Source organism: Nilaparvata lugens, unplaced genomic scaffold, assembly GCF_014356525.2.
Source record: "Nilaparvata lugens isolate BPH unplaced genomic scaffold, ASM1435652v1 scaffold4251, whole genome shotgun sequence".
In the NCBI taxonomy this organism is placed as follows: Eukaryota; Metazoa; Arthropoda; class Insecta; order Hemiptera; family Delphacidae; genus Nilaparvata; species Nilaparvata lugens.
This window is the reverse complement of record NW_024090587.1, coordinates 1-22,105: the sequence shown is the minus strand read 5'-3', so window position 1 is coordinate 22,105 and position 22,105 is coordinate 1. Positions and strand designations below refer to the sequence as shown.

At 33.6% G+C, this 22,105-nt stretch overlaps 2 protein-coding genes across 6 annotated transcripts; one reads left to right on the top strand and one right to left on the bottom strand.

Moving 5' to 3' along the window:
• Nucleotides 1–677: 677 nt before the first annotated feature.
• On the bottom strand, nt 678–3,608 carry LOC120355690 (kynurenine--oxoglutarate transaminase 3-like). 4 transcript variants are annotated; one of them, XM_039444319.1, is made up of 3 exons: nt 3,292–3,608; nt 2,816–2,947; nt 678–936 (listed from the first exon to the last, which is right to left on the bottom strand). In XM_039444319.1, exons 2-3 carry the CDS (start codon nt 2,872–2,874, stop codon nt 693–695), a joined length of 303 nt encoding a protein of 100 aa, XP_039300253.1. In that variant the 5' UTR covers nt 2,875–2,947; nt 3,292–3,608; the 3' UTR covers nt 678–692. The 4 variants fall into 4 exon arrangements, with proteins under 4 accessions (XP_039300253.1, XP_039300254.1, XP_039300250.1 ...); XM_039444320.1 differs by having other exon boundaries at nt 3,426–3,608; XM_039444316.1 differs by having other exon boundaries at nt 2,816–2,973; nt 3,292–3,607.
• A 10,144-nt stretch (nt 3,609–13,752) lies between these two features.
• LOC111049052 lies at nt 13,753–19,913 on the top strand. 2 transcript variants are annotated; one of them, XM_039444322.1, is made up of 3 exons: nt 13,753–13,921; nt 15,159–15,220; nt 18,760–19,913. In XM_039444322.1, the coding sequence occupies exons 2-3, from the start codon at nt 15,218–15,220 to the stop codon at nt 19,786–19,788; spliced, it is 1,032 nt and encodes a 343-aa protein (XP_039300256.1). In that variant the 5' UTR covers nt 13,753–13,921; nt 15,159–15,217; the 3' UTR covers nt 19,789–19,913. The 2 variants fall into 2 exon arrangements, with proteins under 2 accessions (XP_039300256.1, XP_039300255.1); XM_039444321.1 differs by having other exon boundaries at nt 13,757–13,817.
• Nucleotides 19,914–22,105: the final 2,192 nt, after the last annotated feature.

The following is a 22,105-nucleotide window of genomic DNA, read 5'->3' as shown; positions in this document are numbered from 1 at the left end:
TACAATATTCTTACGATTAGGATTTGACTATGCATTATAGTATTTCACATCTACTTCATTTATCTTGTAGAAATTTCAGCATTGAGTTTTGTATGCAGTTGTCATATACATATTAACATTTATACTGGAGTGACTGACGTCACCAAGTTATTTTTATAGGGCGTCTTTTAGTGCAGAGCGCGCATTAAGATTTCAAACACATTTGAGTTTGAATTATTTGTTGTTAAAATCCAATTATCAACTCACATATATCTTTTGAATTTGTTGTTATAGTTTTATGAATAAACCATTTGTTTGTATTTCATATATCGTGATTTATTATTTGGCAACCAAGGTTCACGTCAATTAAAAAGTTTCGACCTAACCATGAAGATGACAAACTTTGTAAACAAGACCCAGTGTAACATTTTCGATATATTTTAATAGTTGCACACTGAATTTTGTAGCACAATATTAAATCTTATGTTACAAAAGACTGTAGATTGAATAATAAGTCCGAATGCCTGAAATTTAAGTGAGTAACGATTGAAATTTTACCAAAAAGATTACCAACCAGGGTTGTCATATTCATGGTTGGGTCGGAAAATTTTTAAACTGCAGTCGTATTGAGTCGACTTAAGCCATGTGTTGTACAGTGTTGAATTTTCAAATAAATTTGCACGTAAAGGCGCTATCTGCCTTTGGTTATTAAACTAATTAAGTAAATTCAAACGAACTATTTCTTTTGAGTAGCTAAATAATAATGTGCATTCTGTATTTTTTGAGAAAATATTGCAATTACTTACAAATCCTCTAGTATATTGATGGAGAAGTGCTTCCTCTCCAGCGGCGACATCTGCAAGTGCTTTAGTAACGTAATCAGGGGCTGGAAAGTCTGGAAATCCTTGTCCCAAATTTAATGGTTTATGTTCGATAGCCAACTGAGTAAACTCATTCCTGGAATATAATAATATCACCATGTATCAATCAATATTAGATGGAAATGATGTTTTCAAGAATACAGATAGATAAATAAATTTGAATGAATGGAATGAATTTAGTTCATGGAATAGAATAATATGACCAAGTAACAATGAGATGAAAAAATTTTCAAGAACACAGATGGATAGATGATTTTTAGTTCCTAGGATAAAATGATATGACCATGTATCATGAGATGAAAACGAGTTTTTATAAGAACACAGATAAATGAATAAATATGAATGAATGAATTTTAATTCTTGGAATAAAATAATATATCATCAATGATGATAAATAAGAAAATAATGCATCAATGAGATGATGATTTTTAAAGAACACAGATAAGAATTTAAATTACATTTTAGATGAATTGATTGTTATAAATCTAGACAGTAGAATGAGATTGCCTTTGAAATGAAAAAGTTGACAATTCTTTCAAATTACAAGTAAGTTCAGTCGACCTACTAGAGCTAGAGTAATGCTAGCTATCATTCGAACAAACAGCTAATTTAAAAATTACTAACCATTTATTTGAGATCAACGATAAAGCGATTAATTAAAATGAAATATTCTAGAAATGATTATTCATTATGTAGAAAAAGTTTGATTTTCATAAGGGCAAAGTACACCGAATATTTTCTGCTGAGGAGGGCTCTGAGTCTACGCAGTAAGTAGACTGCCCGTGCCAGCCTGGTGCAAACTCAATGTGGCCTGTCCATGTTAACTTTGAATCGATTTGAAACAAGTCCCTGGAGTTTCACTGGTGATTTATGAGCTGAGTCAGCAAGGCTGCAAAGAATACAGACTAGATGCTGAGTCTTCCCCTCATTCAAGCAGAGCCTATTTCTCTCAAACCACAACTTGGCGTTATCAAAAACCTGATTGCGCCTGCAAACCAGCCTGCTGAACCATCCGCCCTCTGGATAGGATTGTGGTGCCATCTGCAAACATCAGCGCCGGCCCAAGGAGCCCAACATCATTGACCAGGAAAAGTTTGGGTTATCACCAATCCCTTTTAGTACGCCATGATCAACCTGCATTGGCTGAAAGTGAGCACCTCCAAAGAAAATGATCTGCTTTCTTCCAGTCAAGTAGGACTTAAGGGTCACAAGCACCATACCACCAAGTCAATAACTAGAGAGCTTTTCAAGAAGGATTCCATGAGGCACACAATCAAAGGCCTTGCTCAGATCAGCAAGGACCAAGTGCACAAAATCCCTCTCCTCAAAGGGATCTACAATATAATCAATCATTTCTGAGACAGCTGTAGAAGTGGCTTCCAAAGCCATGATGTGTATCAGAGAAAAGGTTAATTCTCTCGAGATGTAATACAAGCTGTTACTTCATTAGGGTCTCGAATACCTTACCCAACACAGGAATGATTGATTTGGGTCTATAGTAGTTGTTTATGGCTGATGTCTATAGTTTTATCGTTTTCCATGACCAATCTATAATTTTGTTTCAAAATCATAAAATGATATTAATTGTCACATTCTAATTGGCCCAACATACAAAGCACTACCCTGAAGTTACTAGTTTATCAACTATTGCAGTTAATGGTGATGTGAAGAATATAACGTTGAATAATTCGTATCAAGACAGTCAAGTTCATTCAATGAAATAAGCCTGCTTTAAACAAACTTGCCTAAGCTATTTTTTCAAGTGCAATTTAAACTTTTTAAAAATTATTTTCAAATTAAATTAGAGTATGGCTTTTACAAATATTATAAAATAGTCATAACCTTGATCATTGAATAATTAAATATGTTTTGAGGTATTCAGAAATTTATTCTTACTGGTGAAACATTTTTAGAAATACCAAATCAAATATTAATTTCAATATTTATTTACTAACCATACACTGTTTCCCACAGTTTTGTAACGATCGGGCAGCTGAAATTTCTCCTTGGACATATTGGATGATAGTTTACGAGCAGCCACTGTCTCAAATAAATTCGAAGACACCAATAACCGCCTCGCCAAACTTCTAAAACAGCAGTCAGCAATTAGCATCTACGACAAAAAGTAATTAATATTATCAGACTATTACTGCTCGTCTGAAATATGCGACATTTTAATATCTCTTCACGCCGTTTGACAAAGATAAGAAACAACTGTTGAACTTTTGACAAGTGAGTGACATAATCCATGTTTATATAATTATCAAAATAGTCTATTGATAACAATACGATTATATCAACGGATTTAAATAATAATCTAGATAAGAGGCATTAAATTTGAAACGACTTTCAATTAATTGTGATAAATAAATAGCCTAAGTTGTATTATAAATTATGAAGCACTATTAATTACATATATTCGTAGACTCACTTGATTGTTCAACCAAATTTAGCAATACTGACAAAAAGTGTTATTGTGTTATAAATATCAAAAGTCTAATATAGAAACATTAAAATACTGTGGAAACAATTAAATTCATAAAAAAAGGCAAATGTGAATTATACTTTGCTAGAGAAAAGTATGTTCTGTCTTATCAGTCCCACTTATCAATGAATTACTTGAAACACATTGAAGATTAAAATTGAACGTAGTTATTAGTTATGTCAACCACAGTCAAATGTTTTAAGAATAAAATTGAAATAAATGAGATTAGAGGTTAGGCTATTTGATCAGCGGCAGCGCACAGCTGATCAAAAATTAGGTGACATTTCCTGCTTCAATTTTATCTCAAATCAGCTGATTGGGAAATGAGATGATCAATCATTTGGTCTCAGATCCTCAAGATTTCAGCTCATTACAAAAGTAAGGTCCACGTTATAATGGGAGTGGAGAAAGATAGGAGAACAACGTTGCTGATCCTCTGTCTTGTCAATGTATGACGGTAGCTCATACAGGTTTTAATGATGTAATATTGACTGTTCATTCTTTTTTAAAATAATCAAATATATTTTATTGAGCAAAAAATTATATTTTTCTATAATAAACTTCCATAAATGTAGAACTTCCCATATTCCAACATTCCATAATTTTTTTGACTAAAAAAAAGGTTGAAAACACTACTAGCCTAAATCTCACGAACAACGGAAAAGAAGATTTGGAAGAATCCATTTATTTGCAGACAGTCATGGACGAAATTTGAACAATATTATCAGTAAGATTAGTGACTATTCAGTTGTTTCGACCATCAAATCTGGAGCTAAATTTGAGTATGTAGGACAAGACAATTGTACTGATATTCGATCAAACGACTGTGTATTCTTGCTGGGTGGAACATATGATGTTGGAAGAAATGAAGTGAAGGATTTTTTGATAAATCTGCGAAAAAAACAAAAAGAACTTCGACAATCGAAAGTTATCATTTGCTCTGTACCCCATCGTCACAACTTGGCAGATTGGTCATGCATCAATCAAGAGGTAGAGAAGGTTAATACGGAGATTGCTAAACTGTGTAAATATTTTGATCATTGTTTCAACTTTAATCTACAATATCTAATTATTTAGTTTAAACATCTCAAGACCAAAACTACTCATCAACTTTTCAAAAGTGCTTATCAACAATAACTAATCAAAGGGTTTCCTATTTATTCTCTGCTTACCTTCAATTTACCTAAACTTTTCAAAAAAATTTCCTATTTTCCTCGAACATTCTCCCATAATAATTTCCGAATTTTCCTAATTTACTTGGGTTGACCTTTAAAATCTCAATATTCACTTTCACTACTACTATAATGATATTCAACTACCAGACGTGAGACCAGAATACATACGTTGACATTACAATAATTTCTATCATCATTCACGGAATTACAGAATACAAAAATTCATTCAGCACTTAGAATCAGCTGTTTCTCACATATCCTAGTTTCTTCTACTAATTTTTATTCTAACGTTAAACCTTTAATTTCTCAATAATCAATTTCAATATGAAGTTTTAGGATACTTTCAACTTAAGCTTCAATGATACCTGACTTTATCTTCAAGCACTTCAAAAGATTTTCATTTTAATGGATTAACATAACTGAATGACTTTCCTGTTTCATCTACAATTATTTAAACTTCGGAAAAATTGGAGTAGCAACTATAAATTATTCATTCAACTCCAAACCCAAAAATCCTGACCGTCAAATCGTTCACAGCATGATTTTTCAATTACCGAATAGACTCAGAAAAATTGATTTAGTATGATTAGAGTAAGTTATGAAAAATTTAATTTTTTAGAAAATTTGAATTCCAGAGATTCAAATATCTCTAGACAGCAGAGTGGCGCAGTTGTGTGCCTGACCTTTTAAAAGATGATAAAGAAGATAATTTTGAATAACATTTAGAATTTAGAAATAGGCCGACACATCTAGAAAATACCTGAGTCTATACCTAATTCATGCAGGTGAACGGGCTAGAGTCAAGAAAACTTCAATTAATCTTGCCATGCCTGATTTAATAGGTTTCTACTATAGAATAACACTACAATTTGAAATAATTGAAAAATACAAACAGCTTCAATAAACATTGGCAACTAAAATCGAACAACAGAAACAACAATTTCATGTTACTTTGTTGACATTCTCCATCTGATTCGGGGGCGCATTACTATCCTTCGTTTAGATAGCAATACGTCACAAAACCAAACAATATCAGTCATAAAATAACAAATTAATTTCAACATGGCACTACTAGAAAATTTAAACTTTAATAAAAATAAAACTAGCTCCTACATTAACTAATGATATAAACTTGTAAACTTGCCCAAAAAGGGTGAAACATAATGACTACATCTTTACTCTCGTAGTGCTCCTAGCAAAGTGTCCTCCGAAACGTAATCTGGTCTCGCGGCTGGGGAATCCCCCCACTACTGTATTTAGAAACAGGTCTCCTATTGGGCGAAGGGAATCAATTTGACCAATCGTCGCGTGGCTTCTAGAGCCTTTGGACCAAATAGTAACTGCCAAATCGGTAGTTTGTTATAATTTCAATGCTTCCTGTTTTCCAACTTATCGCACACTATGTCGCGACAGGAAGGCTAAGTTTTAGAGATAATTCCATAATCTACATTCCTCGACGACTTGGAGCTACAATTTTTAAATATCTATCATGGGAAACTCGAAGTCATGGCCATTCATAATAGAGAGAGAGAGAAAATAATTTATTTCGCTAACTCACAATAATGGCTCTAGTCTATTGCATATTAAATTTACTATTATAACTTGGGAAAAGGCCTGAAATTAAAAATAGTGCTCGGCACAGAAGATAATAAACTTTGAGACAGTTTTTCATCAGGAGTACAAAAAAACTGTGTCTCTGAGCAGGCTATTCCTTTACATGGGAAACATTTTTTAGACATGAGGTGATAGGTAATGATATATCGCTATCAGAGCCAGATTTTAGTAGCCCGTTACAAACTAATGCAACTCTGGATGAGAATGCTGACAGAAACAAGAAATATAGAGACAACAAATACTTATGCTTATCCTTTATCTATGATGCTGACTACCAGCAAAGAGTTCTTTTTTTGAACTTACAAGAAATCTCAGGAAAATTGAACATTCTCTCCCACTTGGCTGGTCAGCACGATTTTAGTGTACGGTAATGTGTTTTAGTGAGCACTGGAAGCGGAATGATGCTTTGAGATATGAGGTGATTGATAACTACGTCCTGGCATCAAGCTACTGCAGAAAAGATCACTCAAGAGGAGGAGTAGCGGTGAACTTAGAACATAATTCAAACTATGAAGAGATTGACTTAGCTTGGATATGCGAGGAACTTACATTTGAAGCAGCAGCGGTTCACCTAAAGGAGTACAAAATGATCTTAGTGAGCATATACAGATCACCATCAGAGACCCTATTCTTTTTATGGAAAAGTTGGAGCATTTTCTTTTCCACCTATTCAAGTTTAAGCAGGAAATATTTATTGGTGGGCACTACAATGCTCATTTTGATGTAGCAACAGAGCAATCCAGTGTGCAGAAGTTCAAAAACCTCCTAAGCGAATTTAACATGGATAACTTGAATATGTTGCCTACACGAGAGAAAGCATGTCTGGATAATTACATCACCACAGTCGACAAACAATACATTCATTTGAAAATACTGAATTTCAATTTCTCAGATCACTCTGGTATCCACTTGACATTTTCAAATAATTCAATGAATGATAAGGTGCTGACAGAATCCAAAGTCAGGGCAGTGGACTGTGAATGATAGTTGGTATTAATACCTACAAATAAATCTCTGAATTCTGTGCATAAAAATACTGATAGCTTGAAGTGTGGTAAGTATGCCAATAAAAGACAAAATGAGTCAACAAGATGAGATTTAATATTAATAAAATAATAGGCAGATGGCCACATACAAAAACAAGTGTAAGTAGATTGAATCGAATAAAATCTTGGGACAATTACAACATGTAATAAAAAACGTTAGAAAAATACAAAATTTAAATGAAATTAGGTCAATGACATTAATGACCATTGAAGCCTGACAATAATCGAAAGGTATTATTAATGATACCTGAATTGAGAATATAAATTTTAAGTGCTACAATAATAAAGTTACTGCTGAAAAATTCAATCTTAATGATTTTTAAAAAGGAATAGTAACAAATGACAATGAGCTGTAGCTAATGCTCGATTTTAGCAATTAACAATTATTTTAGCATCAGTGAGGGGTAGCATTCGTGTGCTTTTGATAGTCTGGAGTAGGGCAGGTCAATGTTGCCCCATCTTCTGGTATTGTGGTGGTGCAGCTGGCCCCTCTCCTGGTTGGCATGAACCTCACTCCTTAGGAGCCGTAGGGAGCTATACATGTACTGACTGTACACTGTCAGTATTTTCAGACGTTTGAAGATTGGCCGGCAGTGCTTCAGGTAATGTGATGACGTGATGACATGAAGAACTCTCTTCTATAGAAGGAGAATCCTTTCACAGCTACCCGCATGGCCCCATAGTACTATTCCGTAGCTTACATGACTATGGAACAGCCCATGGTAGGCACATGTTGCTTCAGCTTCCACTTCAAAAATGTCACCCTGGACAGTCGATTGCACAGCATGCCAATATGTTGATCCCACGCTAGAGTGGGATCCATCACAAAACCCAAGAGTTTGACCTCCGCCTCACCATGCATTAAGATTCACAAGAGGTTATGTGTTTTCCCTTCATTTAGAAACAGTTTGTTTGATTTAAAACACTGACAAGCCTCTTCTACAAGAAGATTAGACTGGGCAACAGCAGTTTGGGGGTCCTCATCCTGGGCCAGCAGGGTGGTATCATCAGCAAATAATAAGGCACACTGAAGTCGTTGATGAATACAAGGAACAACAGAGGACCAAGAATCGATCCTTGCGGCACTCCATAGATCACCTCCTTCGACCGTGATTCTTCACCATTCACAGATGTGACATGCATTCTATTGGAGAGGTAATCCTCCATGGTTTTCAGGGGAACTCCACTTATCTCATACCTCTTCATTTCACTCAATAGTATGTCATGCAAGACACAGTCAAATGCCTTGGTCAAATCACATAAAGCAACAGAGACTGCAACTGCCTGCCCTCCATTGCCCCAAGAACCGACTCCACTAAATACCACAAAGCTCCTGTGGTTGATCTCTCCTGATGGAATCCAATCCATATTGGTGGGGTTGGAAGATGAAATTACTCTCAAAATACTATAATATAAATAATAATTTATTGACCGAGCGAAGTGAGGTCTAAGATTTAAATCAATGGTTTGGCATTTCTCTTAATGTTTAAATGTTTATATGTTGCACATTTACGGCAAAACGCAATAATATATTTTTATGAAATTTGACAGGTATGTCCCTTCTTCAATTACACGTTGACATATATACAAGGTTTTTGGAAATTTTGAATTTCAAGGATAATATAAAAGAAAAAAGAAGCCACCTTCATACGCCAATATTAGAGTAAATATCAGACTATAGAATTATTCATCATAAATCAGCTGTTGAGTGGATCGGAAATTGCATGCCATGATGCATGCAATTCAATATCTCAATGTAACTTATAACAGCTTGTCTGGGCACCTAGATGTCTTCTGGTTTTCTCGCACTAAATTCTGGAAAGCATTAAATGATAATATTAAATCTTGTGTGAGCATCATCATCATCATCATTATTGGCACTACAGCCCATGTAGAGCCTTAGCCTTCACAACCACATCCTTCCACCCTTCTCGACATTCTGCTGTTCTTCTCCATCTTCTTACACCCAGTCTTCGCAAATCCTCTTCCACATCGTCAACCCACCACTTATTCTTGGTCTTCCTTGTAATCTTCTTCCTCCAGGTTTGCCTTCCAGCACCATTCTTGGCACCCTCCCTTCCGGCATTCTGCACACATGACTAGCCCATCTTAGCCTCATACTTTTCACAACAGATAAAATACTGGTCTCCTCGAACAATCTTTCTAGTTCCTCATTTGTTCTTATCCTCCATATTTCATTTTCCTTGATTGCTCCAAAAATTCTTCTTAAAATCCTTCTTTCCCATCTCTGAAGCAGACTTTCTTCTTTTGTAGTCAATGTCCAAGCTTCGGCCCCATATGTCACTATTGCTCTTAAAACTGTTGTGTAAATTTTTATTTTGCCTTTTTTTGACACATTCTTGGACTTCAGGATATTCTGCAGGGCGAAATACACCCTATTTCCAGACATTATCCTAGCATCCACTTCTTCCGCTACATTATTCTCTTCTGTTATTAGGGTGCCTAAATACTTGAATGATTTCACTTTCTCTTGTGTGAGCATGATCTGATCAAATAAATAGTTGGTGTATCAGTGTGGATGTGCATATGGTTTGGGACATCATTCAGTTATAAATGTTATTTATTCTATTGGTAACATTTTTGTTCATTATTTGTTATTATATTCTTTAATTTTCATAAGTTTTGGAATTTTGTATCCTCAATTTGCTTTATTTTTACTTTTTTCATAAGTAGGCCTATTTGAAATCTTTGTATTTTCCATTTTTGAATTAGGTGGTATTTTTTGTTTGTATTACCTATTTATTATTGCATGAGTTTGTATTATTTTTATCATTGTTTTACTTATTTCATCTGTATCTGTACAATTTTTATTGTTAAGGAGACTTTGGGGACACCCGTTGTCTCCAATGTGAATAAATAAATGAACTATTGATTGCATGCTATAACGCATGCAATAAAATAACTAGAATAACATAGTATTGTCTCTTGAACTTTCTCTGCTTTCAACTTTTCTTGAAGGAGATTAGCTTTTGATGTTAGCATTTTTGATACACCAACCACTACAGCCATTAGCTGTTTTCACACCGATATCTCACTGACATGACATACAATCAGGATTTACTCTGATGGACAGTATAAGAGGAGGCTGTGGTTTATTTGTGAGCAAGGTATTTAGTATTTTAATGACCGAAGCTAAGCTGAGGTCTTAGTTTTGACTCGATCAGCTTTTGTTTGTTTGTTTGTACCCCAGTTACAGTCACAAATATTGTCCGATTTGGATGAAATTTGGTATGCAAGTTCTTTGATACAAGTCGCAGAAACGTATGTGTATCGATTTTTGATAAAACCTCTGTTTTTTTGTAATACTTAAAAAACCGCGAACTAACCTCAATCCAGAATGGATGTGTCTTTGAAGATACAGCAATTCATTCCCATACTTTTTCGCTTCTATTGTTGGGAGCACATGGTGGTCGAGTCGGTTAGACTGTGGTCTGTCACACTGTGGGACCCAGGTTCAATTCTCGTTCCTGCCAGATTTTTTTTGCAGATAATACTAATATTGTTTTATCTTATTCTGATAATATATCATTGTAAAATGAATTATTATGATTAGATAGAATAATTGAACTGAATCATCTTATTATTATTAATTTGATTTAACAAATTAATTGAAATAATTAATTTGAATACTGCAGTTGTAGAGAAACATGTGTATGTAAATGTATAAAGGTAATTTTTTCCTTTTTGTGTAGTTGAGAAGTTGATATTGTGGTAATTATTGACATTAAATTTAAAAAAAAACAAGAAATTGTCAAAAAACCACAGATTCATTGATACTTAGAAATACCGGTTTCGGTAATTACACCATTGTCAATCTCTGATGAACTCTGATAATGACCGAAACCGGTCTTTCTGAGTATCAATAAATATGTGGTTTTTTGACAATTTCTTAGACTTTTTCATTTAAAAGGTATGTATTTGATATAAAGGTACTCCTTGATAAGTCCGGTGTCCCTGGAAACAGTGTCTCTATAGCACTTTCAATGGAGAAAATAATAGATGACAATCACGGCTAAATCTTCATAATATACTGTACTGGCCCTTCTCATTAGATTGAAAGTTGTATTCATGAGCGAGATCTACTGTTCGCAGAACTATTAGTTGAATAGGTCCATAAAAGGGATCACTAGAGTGAAACCCACTGGGACATGTCAAAAAAGTAAAAGAAAAACAACTGCCCTGAGGCAGATATCAAAAAGAAAATAGGCACTCACCACACTGCTCTCCAACATAAAGAACTCACGGAGGTCTACTGTTCATAGAACTACTATAGTGAAGTCCACGTTATAAAAAAGTCCATGTTCCATTCAAAATTAATATATAATATTATTTAATAATATCGAATATATAATATTTCCAATTCCGCTGTCTGACAAATATTCGGAGTTCCACCCAGCAACAGTTTTCAAGCATAGGACATTTAAACGGTGTACACACGTACGTTTGCCTCGGGTGAGCATACGTGTATGGGCTTGCATTCGCACGTGTGGACACTGTTCGCTGAGGCATTTGGGCGAACCGGAACCCTGTCGGTATTTTGGCGTGCTCAAAGGCGCCTCGGGCGAGCATTGAATGTACGTGTGGACGCGATTTTGCCATACGGGTGAGGCAAAACGTAAACATTGAAGACATCATAACCTAATTCCAATGAATTAGGTTAATGAATGACAAATCAAATTGTGATCCAATAACTAATTGTAAATTGTAGGATTTTTGTAATTTTGTGGGATATGTGGATTGTCAAATATTTAAATAGAAACATGCATGGAGTATATAATTTGTATCATGATTAACAAATTTAGAACTGCATAATTTAAGTGAAAAAAGCTTCTCTACAGGGTTCCTACAAGAAAGTATAGCTCAAATATTATTTTACTGTGGCTATCAAATCATCTTGTGTTTGTTTCATGTTATCAGAGTTGTTAATTAAAATTGTAATCTTCAATATGATATTATTCGTTTTAGATAGCTAGGCTATCTATAGAGAGATTTATTCAAACTTTGAACTAGTGTATTCCCTTAAAGGTAAATCTTGAAGCTAATCTTTTGGAGAATCTTGTTTTGTCATGTGTATGAGCAGAGTTAGTTCAAAATGGGCAGCAATTCAGTATTTGATTCAATTTATTTCTAATTTCCTCAAAGAAGACTGTCAATTGTTTGAGACAGTGTTAAGTGCTTTGATTAGGTCATCAAAACTTCTGGAATTATTGTAGAAATTTTCTTTTTTTGAGATTCAGAATAGATATTGGGAACCAACAAATGAATCCCCTAATTCCAAGAATCTCAAAGTTAGAGCTAATCGTTCTTGTGGAGTTATTGCTTCCCTCATGATGATATCATTATTGTTTAGATAACTAGTTGAATTAGATTCAGTATATTAACAAAATAATGTTTTGACAACCTAATGAAGTTTGAATTGTCAATCTTATGTCATGTAGCAATTTATTTCCTTACTTCAACCTACAATCGTTCAACCCACCAACATCGTTTGTCAAGTTTTATTTTTGATTTTATTATATAAGTCATTGAAATAAAATGATACTGCTGCAATTTGTGATAACTATCTTCAATGATGGAATGACGCCATTGTCATGTTGTGGAAAATCTACATCTACCATGTCTTCGTGTCGTCTGCAAATCAGATAGCTTTTTGAATGCCGAGGCATACGTGGATCGCGTCCACAAGGACGTACAGTGAATGTTTACAATTCCGCGGCCCCGAAAAGGATAAGAGAACAGCGTTGCTGATTCTTTGCCTTGCCAGATTATATTTCTACATTGTTAAATAACGATAGCAAAACAAAAGTTGATCAAATGAATGAATCAAAAGTTGGTCGCATGAATTGGGAATAAAATTTTGATAATGAAAAACAAGTCCAAAAAGATCAGCCAAGTTGTTTCTACTGTTTAAAATTCAAGTCCAATATTTCCATTCAAAATTAATATATAATGAGCTATGAATTACCCTAAGTAGGCTAATTAGTCCATATCATTCCAGAAAATAAGTCAGACTTGAACCATTTCTCAATAACAAACACATTACCAGTACTCTCACTTTGGCACTGATATTCTGAGTTCCAGATATTTCCAATTCCGCCATCTGATAAACAAATAATTTGAGTTCCAGATACTCCCAATTCCGCCTAGCAACATATTTCGAGTTCCGGATATTTCCAATTCCGCTGTCTGACAAATATTCGGAGTTCCACCCAGCAACAGTTTTCAAGCATAGGACATTTAACATTGATATTTTGAGTTCCAGATATTTCCAATTCCGCGGCCCCGAAAAAGATAAGAGAACAGCGTTGCTGATTCTTTGCCTTGCCAGATTATATTTCTACATTGTTAAATAACGATAGCAAAACAAAAGTTGATCAAATACAAATACTGTCATTATAACGTGGACCTCACTATAGTAATATTATATTACATTTTCTTTCGAGGCAAATATAAACGCCTGTTGGTACTCGGCTTGGACAAATCTGTGCGCCCGTCGGTACTATGCATAATTCTGAGTCTTGAATCCTTGCATGCTGAATTCTGCTCCTGCTGCTGCTGATAATAAAGTCCTGCAGTTTGTCGACTGATGGTTTATTCTTGATGGAGCAGCGTTTTGGTAACCAGAGTTGCAGATTACATTAAGTTATATTATTCTTTGTTGAGTACTATTTTATGTAAAACAGTTTTCTACATTTACTTCTATTTTTCCTTGAATTTAAGGTAAATTATAAGTATTGCACTATTAATATTCGTATCAAATTATTGTATGTACTGCTACCCATATCTAAATTGCATAAGATTACGCTATTTCTCTAATTAGTTTTTTGAACATTCCACTATTTAAATTCCGTTTTTATGGATTACTTATGTCAGCTAAACTGTACGTATTTAGGTCTTCCAATTTAGATTCTCTATTCAAGAATTTTCAGGTTAGCCTACCTATTTTATTTTTGTTTGTGCAAGTGAAAATGCTGTTACGTACTTAATATATATATTATAATATTATTAAACTAAAGAACTCAATACATTCCACTAATGCAATATCTTTTCCAAATTCCCTATTAAGTTTTGAAGCTTGAAAATCAGCATAATAATTAAAACTACTGACGTAATTTTGAATTTTCTTTTGGACGCTCATATAACCTACAATAAAAAACTTTGGCTTAGGTACACGCACACAAATCGTCATCGGACGGACGGCACGCATCGGATTATTAGATTTGATGCATTGTTTTCAATTGGAGTCCGCATACCTATAGTGAGAGGTCCACGTTATAATGGCAGTGGATAAAGTTAGGAGAATAGCGATGCCGATTCTCTTCATTAATTAATTATATTTCTACACTGTTAAAAACATAATTTGCATTGTTGTGGACCTAGAAAAGGATAGTACCACCGGCTTTGTCGAATGATAAACAAGGATAGCAAAACCCAAGTTGATCAAATACTGTCATTATAACGTGGACCTCACTATATACAGATGCGGATAGGTATGCCCACTCCAATTGAAAACAATGCATCAAATCTAATCATCCGATGCGTGCCGTCCGTCCGATGACGATCTGTGTGCGCCTACCTTTAATGTCAGATAATTTATAAATGACAGGCAGCCTATTTCAAATTTACTGTTGAACAATAATTTTATATTATAAATTTATACCTTATTGATCATCAAAAATTTACAAATCTTGACAAATTTGCCACATTTTCTCTGATTTTTAAACTTATCTAGCCTAAAATAATAATATAAATAAAAATATGATTTTGTTTACCCTTTTGAAACTTGGTAATATGACATTAGTAGCCGAAACAAGTTATGACGAAATAATTTAAAAATGGTACTCAGATTTATATTTTAATTTATATTCACAATATTATCTACAATTATTAACAATAATTAATGGGGATACTCTCATTTATTTAGGAGGTTAATTATCTGTTTTATTCTTTGTTTCAGCTGTGGAGCAAATTACTGCAATAGGCCTAACTTTCGAAAAAACAAAAATCAAAGAACTCATGGTAAGTTTGATTTTGGCTTGTTTTCTTACATTGTGATAAGCTTGAAAGAGTAACTAAGATATTTTCTGGAAACTACTTTTTTATCCCACAGAACTTACAGTTTTATCCATATCCATAAAGCAGGCTACCATGTGAAAATAAACTTGTTTAAGGCGCCTTGTAGAGAAATAGTTTCTTATAATGATCAACAATCGTCAATGTTCATGTTTCATGAAATATTTTTTAATCAAGGAAACAACAAGTTTTGGATTATTTATGGTAAAAGATGTGGTATTTCTCAGTAATTGAAAGAATAAGACGTTGATGTTGTCAATACTATAAAAATTACTTTATTTCTTCAAAATCAAATTATAATTACAGAAGTCTGTAATTTATATCAAGTCAATTTGAGTTCATGTGCTGGGGTTGTAAAAGGAAAGTAAAAGATGTAGGCACTTGGAAGTAGAATGGCACCTGTTGTTCATTCTCATCATTAAATTCATTAGATTAGTTCTGATCAGATCATCAAAATTCATCTGTTCATGATACATTATATTGATTGTTGAAAAAGTTCTTGAATCAATAATTATTTGATATTTAGCGTTCTATCCAACGATTTTAACCCCGTAATTGTTATATTGACAGTTTAAATCATTACAGAATAATCAATTCAGTGAAAGTAGGCCTACTGTAAAAAATAACATTCTCTCATATTCGATTTTGTCATGGAAGTGTTTTAATTTTGTACAACAAAGATTTACCCTTTTCAATTTAACACCATTCTGTATTACCCAGTGACAATAATAGTGCACAGAATAAAGTGTGTGAATTGATTATAAATACTAATGGGTGGATCAATCAATGGACTTCACATGCATACTAAGTTAACTAATAAAAAAATGCTATTTGGAGGCCCCAATAAGCTCTTATAACCAGTGTGGCTGAAAGAGGATACAAGCTTTTTGATCATTATGAGCTTTCTTTCAGAGATTATGACATTCTTTGCAAAATTTTATTATTGATAGTTGTTTGAATTTTTTGAGCTTCTTTTTGTGGAGTCCAAAGGATAAAAATTCCCTCATAAAATTCAAAAGATCACCTAAATGGTGAATGAGTGACACATTATAAAATGATAAAGTTCATAATAATATTATTATACAGTTCATGAACAGTACGGTAGAAAAACATTTTCCATATTAATTTTTCTCCAAGAAATAATTTTTCTCTCAATCCCGGGACCAGACCCAGGATCCTTGGATTGAAATTTGACAGTCCTGGGATTGGCATCCCTTCTTATGAACTAATGAACTGATCAACTTGCTATTTTTAACATGACGATTCTTAATTTATTGAGGATGAAAATAGGCACACCCTCATTGTTATTAATCATTTGTTTTAAATTCAATAGTTTCAAATTAAATTCGATAGACCTAAAACGAATTTATCCAATTTGTGATTCAAAGTTTACGCAACAATGAAAGCCCAACCAAACAATCAGATTCCTAAAAATAATATTCATCTTCTTCATATTTGTAATTCGTATTGCATGACATTGTTTTCTCTATTGGCGTTCGGTGTCTTATGTTGCTTTGTACTCTGGTTTTAGAAGGGTTTATCACGCTATCTCAAAACTTCATTAATTTTCGATTATTTGTAACGTCATTTTTAATACGAATAATTTATATTTTGCTTTGCATGTCTGTTTTTTGTTATCTCTCAATCATTGCTTCTTCTTATTCTTTTTTCCATACTTATGTCTTCAATAGAACAATCAGAATTTGATTCGCTAACGCTAATCGTATTCATTCTTCAGTCACCAGGTACTGAAAAAAGGGTAATCCCAGGAATTAATGCTGAACTAACTTGATTTATTAATGCTCGTGCAACGATTCTGGAGTTTTGGACAACTTCAATACAAAAAAAGTTGACTTTCCAGACCTGCAAAAATATTGTGGTGCTCCGAAATCCTTGAATTTTCGGTTCCTTTCCCTAAAATTTGATTGATAAATTGATTAAATTCTTTCAAATTATAAAAAATCTAGTTCATTATTTGATAAGAATGAAAATAGGCCCATAAAAATCCTCCTTGAATTAAGTTAGTATCTTTGCAAAATTTCAAGTTATTCAGTTCAGTGGTTCAGACGTGATAATGCGTCATTCGTGTATTTTCTATCCCAAACATGTATAAGTCAATTCTTTTCTCTAAAATATTAACAATTTGAGTAGGCCTACTGAGTCACAAGTTTTCAAATAGTATTTTTTTTGGAAAAATTGGCATTTTGTGGATATTCAGGTTTTATCCACTGTGTATTCCGGTTGTAATTTTGTCTTCTACAACCAGAGACCAATAAGAGGCTCTTTGATCAATTATTACGACTCAATTTTGCGGAAAATGCAGAACTGGAAAAAACTGTAAAAGGAAGAGAAGATTAGAGTTTTTCGGGAAACCTTTAGAAAGCTCCATTGTTAGGACAACTTTTTGTTGACCGAGCTTAGTGAGGTCTAGGTTTTAACTTGACCGGATATATTTATGTCTGTATGTATGCATGTATGTATGTTGGTGTGTGATGCATTACCGACCAAAAGCGTGAATAATATTCATTCAATTTGGCAGGAATGTTCCTTTTTTAATTGCTCGTCGACAAATTTGTCCTTCGATATTTCTCATTTTAAGGAAAATATAAAATGAAAATAAAATGTTTTATATTGTAATATTACTATTACGGTATATTCATTATCTACCATTCAACAGTAGAACCATCTGATTGAAGATTGACTATACCGTATATCAATACTAAATCATGATTCTCTCCAATGAGAATGAAATGACTCATGAGTATCGATCAATTAGTGGAGAAAATTTGAAAGTTATTTCAATTCAAATTAAAATATAAGTTAATAATTAGAATTAGAATAAAAATATTATCGGAAATAATTATAAAATGTTTGGGAAATGGAATATGTAGGAAATTAGCTGTATCGGTAATTATTAAAGCCGTGTCCACACTGAACAAATGTTTGTCATACATGTTCGGTAAACATGTTTGTTGAGGAGCTCAGGGACAAACATTTTAAAAAGTTTGGACAATCATTGTTTGTCAAACAAAAACATACTGTTTTTCCAAAAATTTTCAGTTTTCACATCTGTAAAACATAAAACCTGCTCTTCCCACTTACAAATATTTTGTTCGGTGACGCGTCCACACTGGCCACGGACAAACATTGTTTGTCAAACATAATATAAAATTTGCCCAAACTTTTTCCACAAACATGTTTGTGGAACATTTGTTCAGTGTGGACACGGCCTAAGACTTTACCATTGAATTAGAAAAAAACAATTACTTTTGTAAACTATCCACATCTAATCAATTATCCAATAGATTTGATACTATTTTCAACATCTATTCAAGAATAGAACAAGTTTTGGGCTAAGCCTGTTTTTCATAATGCTACTGCAATTTATGACTCAATGTCATGAATGAGTGTCCCTGCGTCTCCCAAGTTTTTGAAAGTGCAGCATCCGTATTGATTTCAAGAAGTAAAGTCATCGTATTTTTCAGATTGAATCTTGCTGCAAAGCAATTAAGATGGCAACCTCGTTAATTGATTTCGACGTGGATCCTAGAAGTGCTGAGAAAATAAATGATGCAGGCACTTGTCAAAATCATGAAGTTGGCAATCTACTGGATATTGACTCTGCTATCGAACATCAGCTGAACGAATTGATTAACTTCAAGCATAAATCTACAAATTCATCATCGACTACGACCTGCTTACTGGATTTGGATGATTATGCTTCTGTCGATAAATGTGAACCTATACAACAGAAAGGCAACGTAGATTTTATGAATAGTCAACCTGTTTCAGAAAGAGTAACATCAGATGAACTGGTGAGCGCTGGATCACCAGTCACTCGGAAAGATGAAAAGAGTGAAAACACCTCAACAAACGTAGGCGAATTTCCAGCTAGAGAATTAAGAAAATCAGCATTTGTTATATCGATGATAGATGATGATGCAACTGCTCCAACCAAAGAAAAGGAACTCATAATAGTTTATTCCAATCCGATTAGTTGGATGTTTGAATATGCTTCTAAGATGAAGCTAAAAAATCCAGTTTTTGTTAAAGAAGAAGTCGAGTGCGGCTTCAAAGTCACTTGTTCATTTGTCGGTGTAAAGGGAGAGGCATCAGGCCGCAATCTGAAATCTACCAGGACGCAGTCGGCTGAAGAGTGTTTGAAGAATTTCCATGCAGCCATACTTAGCAAAGATCAGTCGATCAATGTCGACTCATTTAGAATACAACCACCGATAGTTGATGTTGAGTTTACCATGGATCAACCACCAAAAAATGCAGTCGGCAAGTTGTACGAGCATGCAGCGAAATGGCAGAACGCGCGTCCTCAATTCGATTGTTGCGAAGTGAAAGGCCAGAAATCATCATTCACTGTTACCTGTTCCTATTTGTGTCACAGAGCATCATCAACCAACACTGTCAAACAGAGGGCCAAAATGGAGGCTGCCCTCAAAGTTTATGAGAAGTTGGTCAATGCTCAACATTCTATGCTAGTCGATACAAAAAGACTGTGAATCATATGCTTGGATTCTATATATTTACCTAATCATGTAATTACTTATACAGAGTGAATCAAGTGTATGGGAACCCTTCAATAAGTTGGAGACTGTTGTAGATATAATGCTGTAACTCTCAGGATAAGTTATTGGTCAAATACTCTACCTTTTGACGCACAACTGAATTTTAACCCCTCATAAGGAGACTCAGGGTTTGTAACTCGAATATTTTAATTTTCAAATGTAAACACCCATTGTTTGGTACATCGTCTTAAAGGCCTTTTTAAAACAAGAAAGATAGCATCAATTAGAATGTTCTATGATACTTGTATCCAAAATGGCGGCTGATTGAAATTTTTAGTTTGAGGGGTTGTAACTCAAATATTTTGAATGTAAAAACCCGTTGTGTGATTCATCATTTTAAAGCACTTTTCAAAATGAGAAAAATGACATCAATAAAAATGTTCTATGATACTTTAATCCAAAATGGCGGCTGATTGAACTTTATCAATTATTTCTTTAAAAACTAAAACCTCAATCAGCCGCCATTTTGGATACAAGTATCATAGAGCATTTTTATTGATGGCATCTTTCTTGTTTTATAAAGGCTTTGAAAATGATGTACCACACAATGGGTGTTAACATTTAAAATATTCGAGTTATAACTCCTAAGTCTCCTTATGAAGAGTTGAAATTCAGTTGTACGTCAAAAAGTAGAGTATTTGATCAATAAATTATCCTGAAAGTTACAGTATTATTTTTACCACAGTCTCCAACTTATTGAAGGATTCCCATACATATGACTCACTCTGTAGATGTATATATATATATATATATATATATATATATATATATATATATATATATATAAGTTGATAGTTGTGAACCCTTCTATCTACACTCTACAGAGTGGTGCATGGAAACTATATGTCTTCGGAGGTCGATCGGAGGTCGTTTCTAAAAACAGCGATTGAATGAATGAAATTCCGATGATGCTATTCATTCTTAGTTTCTATGAGCAATAGTCAAGGAACACCATTTGATTGGCGAGTGTGAAGAACATTTAAACTTTCTTCACAGATGGCATTGTAGGATACATGCACAAACAGAATATCTTTCATTCATAACTTCTATAGTGAGATCCACGTTATAATGGCAGTGTTTGATTAGCAATTGTATTGCTATCCTTGTCTATCATTCAACAAAGCGGATAGCGCTCTCTCTCTTGCTTTGCTCTGTTGCCAGATTGGCTTTTAACAATGTCAATAACAATTAATTGACAAAATATTTCATCTTAATTATGAAAATTCATTATTAAATTATTGGAAAATATAATTTCTTGCTTGATAAGATCATTTTAAACTAGAATGAACAATTGATATTACAAAAATATACAACAATTGTTCTTCTATCTTTCTCCACTGCCATTATAACGTGGATCTCACTATAGGTGTGATTTCAGTGTTGTGATATTTGTAAAAAGACTGACATTAGTACACAGATAGGCTATGTCACAAAAAAATTCAGATTTACAATAATTATTTTGATAAGGTACTGTAATATAATATTTTGCTCTGTTGCATATCCATACTTTTTCACTAATGAAATAAAACTTGTTCATTGTTAATATGTACATTGTATTTTAAATACTTTTTTATTTAATCATTGTCAATTCATTGAAATATGTTATACTGTGTTGTGCTTATAAATGTACATTCATATATTGTACAATATCGTTCATGTTAGAAATATATTTTATGTTTCCATAAAATCTTGACCGAGTTTGAATGGTTTCCTGAATCACTATTTCTAATAATTGTTCTAAATACATCGAGATAAATATTATTTCCAACAAGTAAAATATTTGAAAATACTCTTAGTTATGAGTTACAAAAATATTATTGCAGTGTACAATCATGATATTATCATGCTCTCTAGTCAATGAGTTGATAAAAAATATGTTTTATGTGTATGTTACAACCAATGCTTACAAATTACTAGTTTTTCCTGTTACTGAGTTTTGAATGATTATTAGAACCTCTACTCAGAACGAAGATGCCAATATTATTTATCTGTATGTAATATTACTGTAATAACTTTGCTAGGCCTCAACTATACGAGCGTCTCAGACGCGCTAGCTCGATAGCCGTTTGCATTATCTCATGGGGTAAGCTATGCGAGTGCGAGCGAAATAGACATAGCTCCTCTGAGAAGCGCATCAGACGCCTGTATAATTAGGTAACCTCTTTGGATAAGTTCACTGTATTTGCCAACGGAATTATCCGCAAACACTAAATAGCTATGCTCCAAATAACAAATGTATTCTACTTTTTGA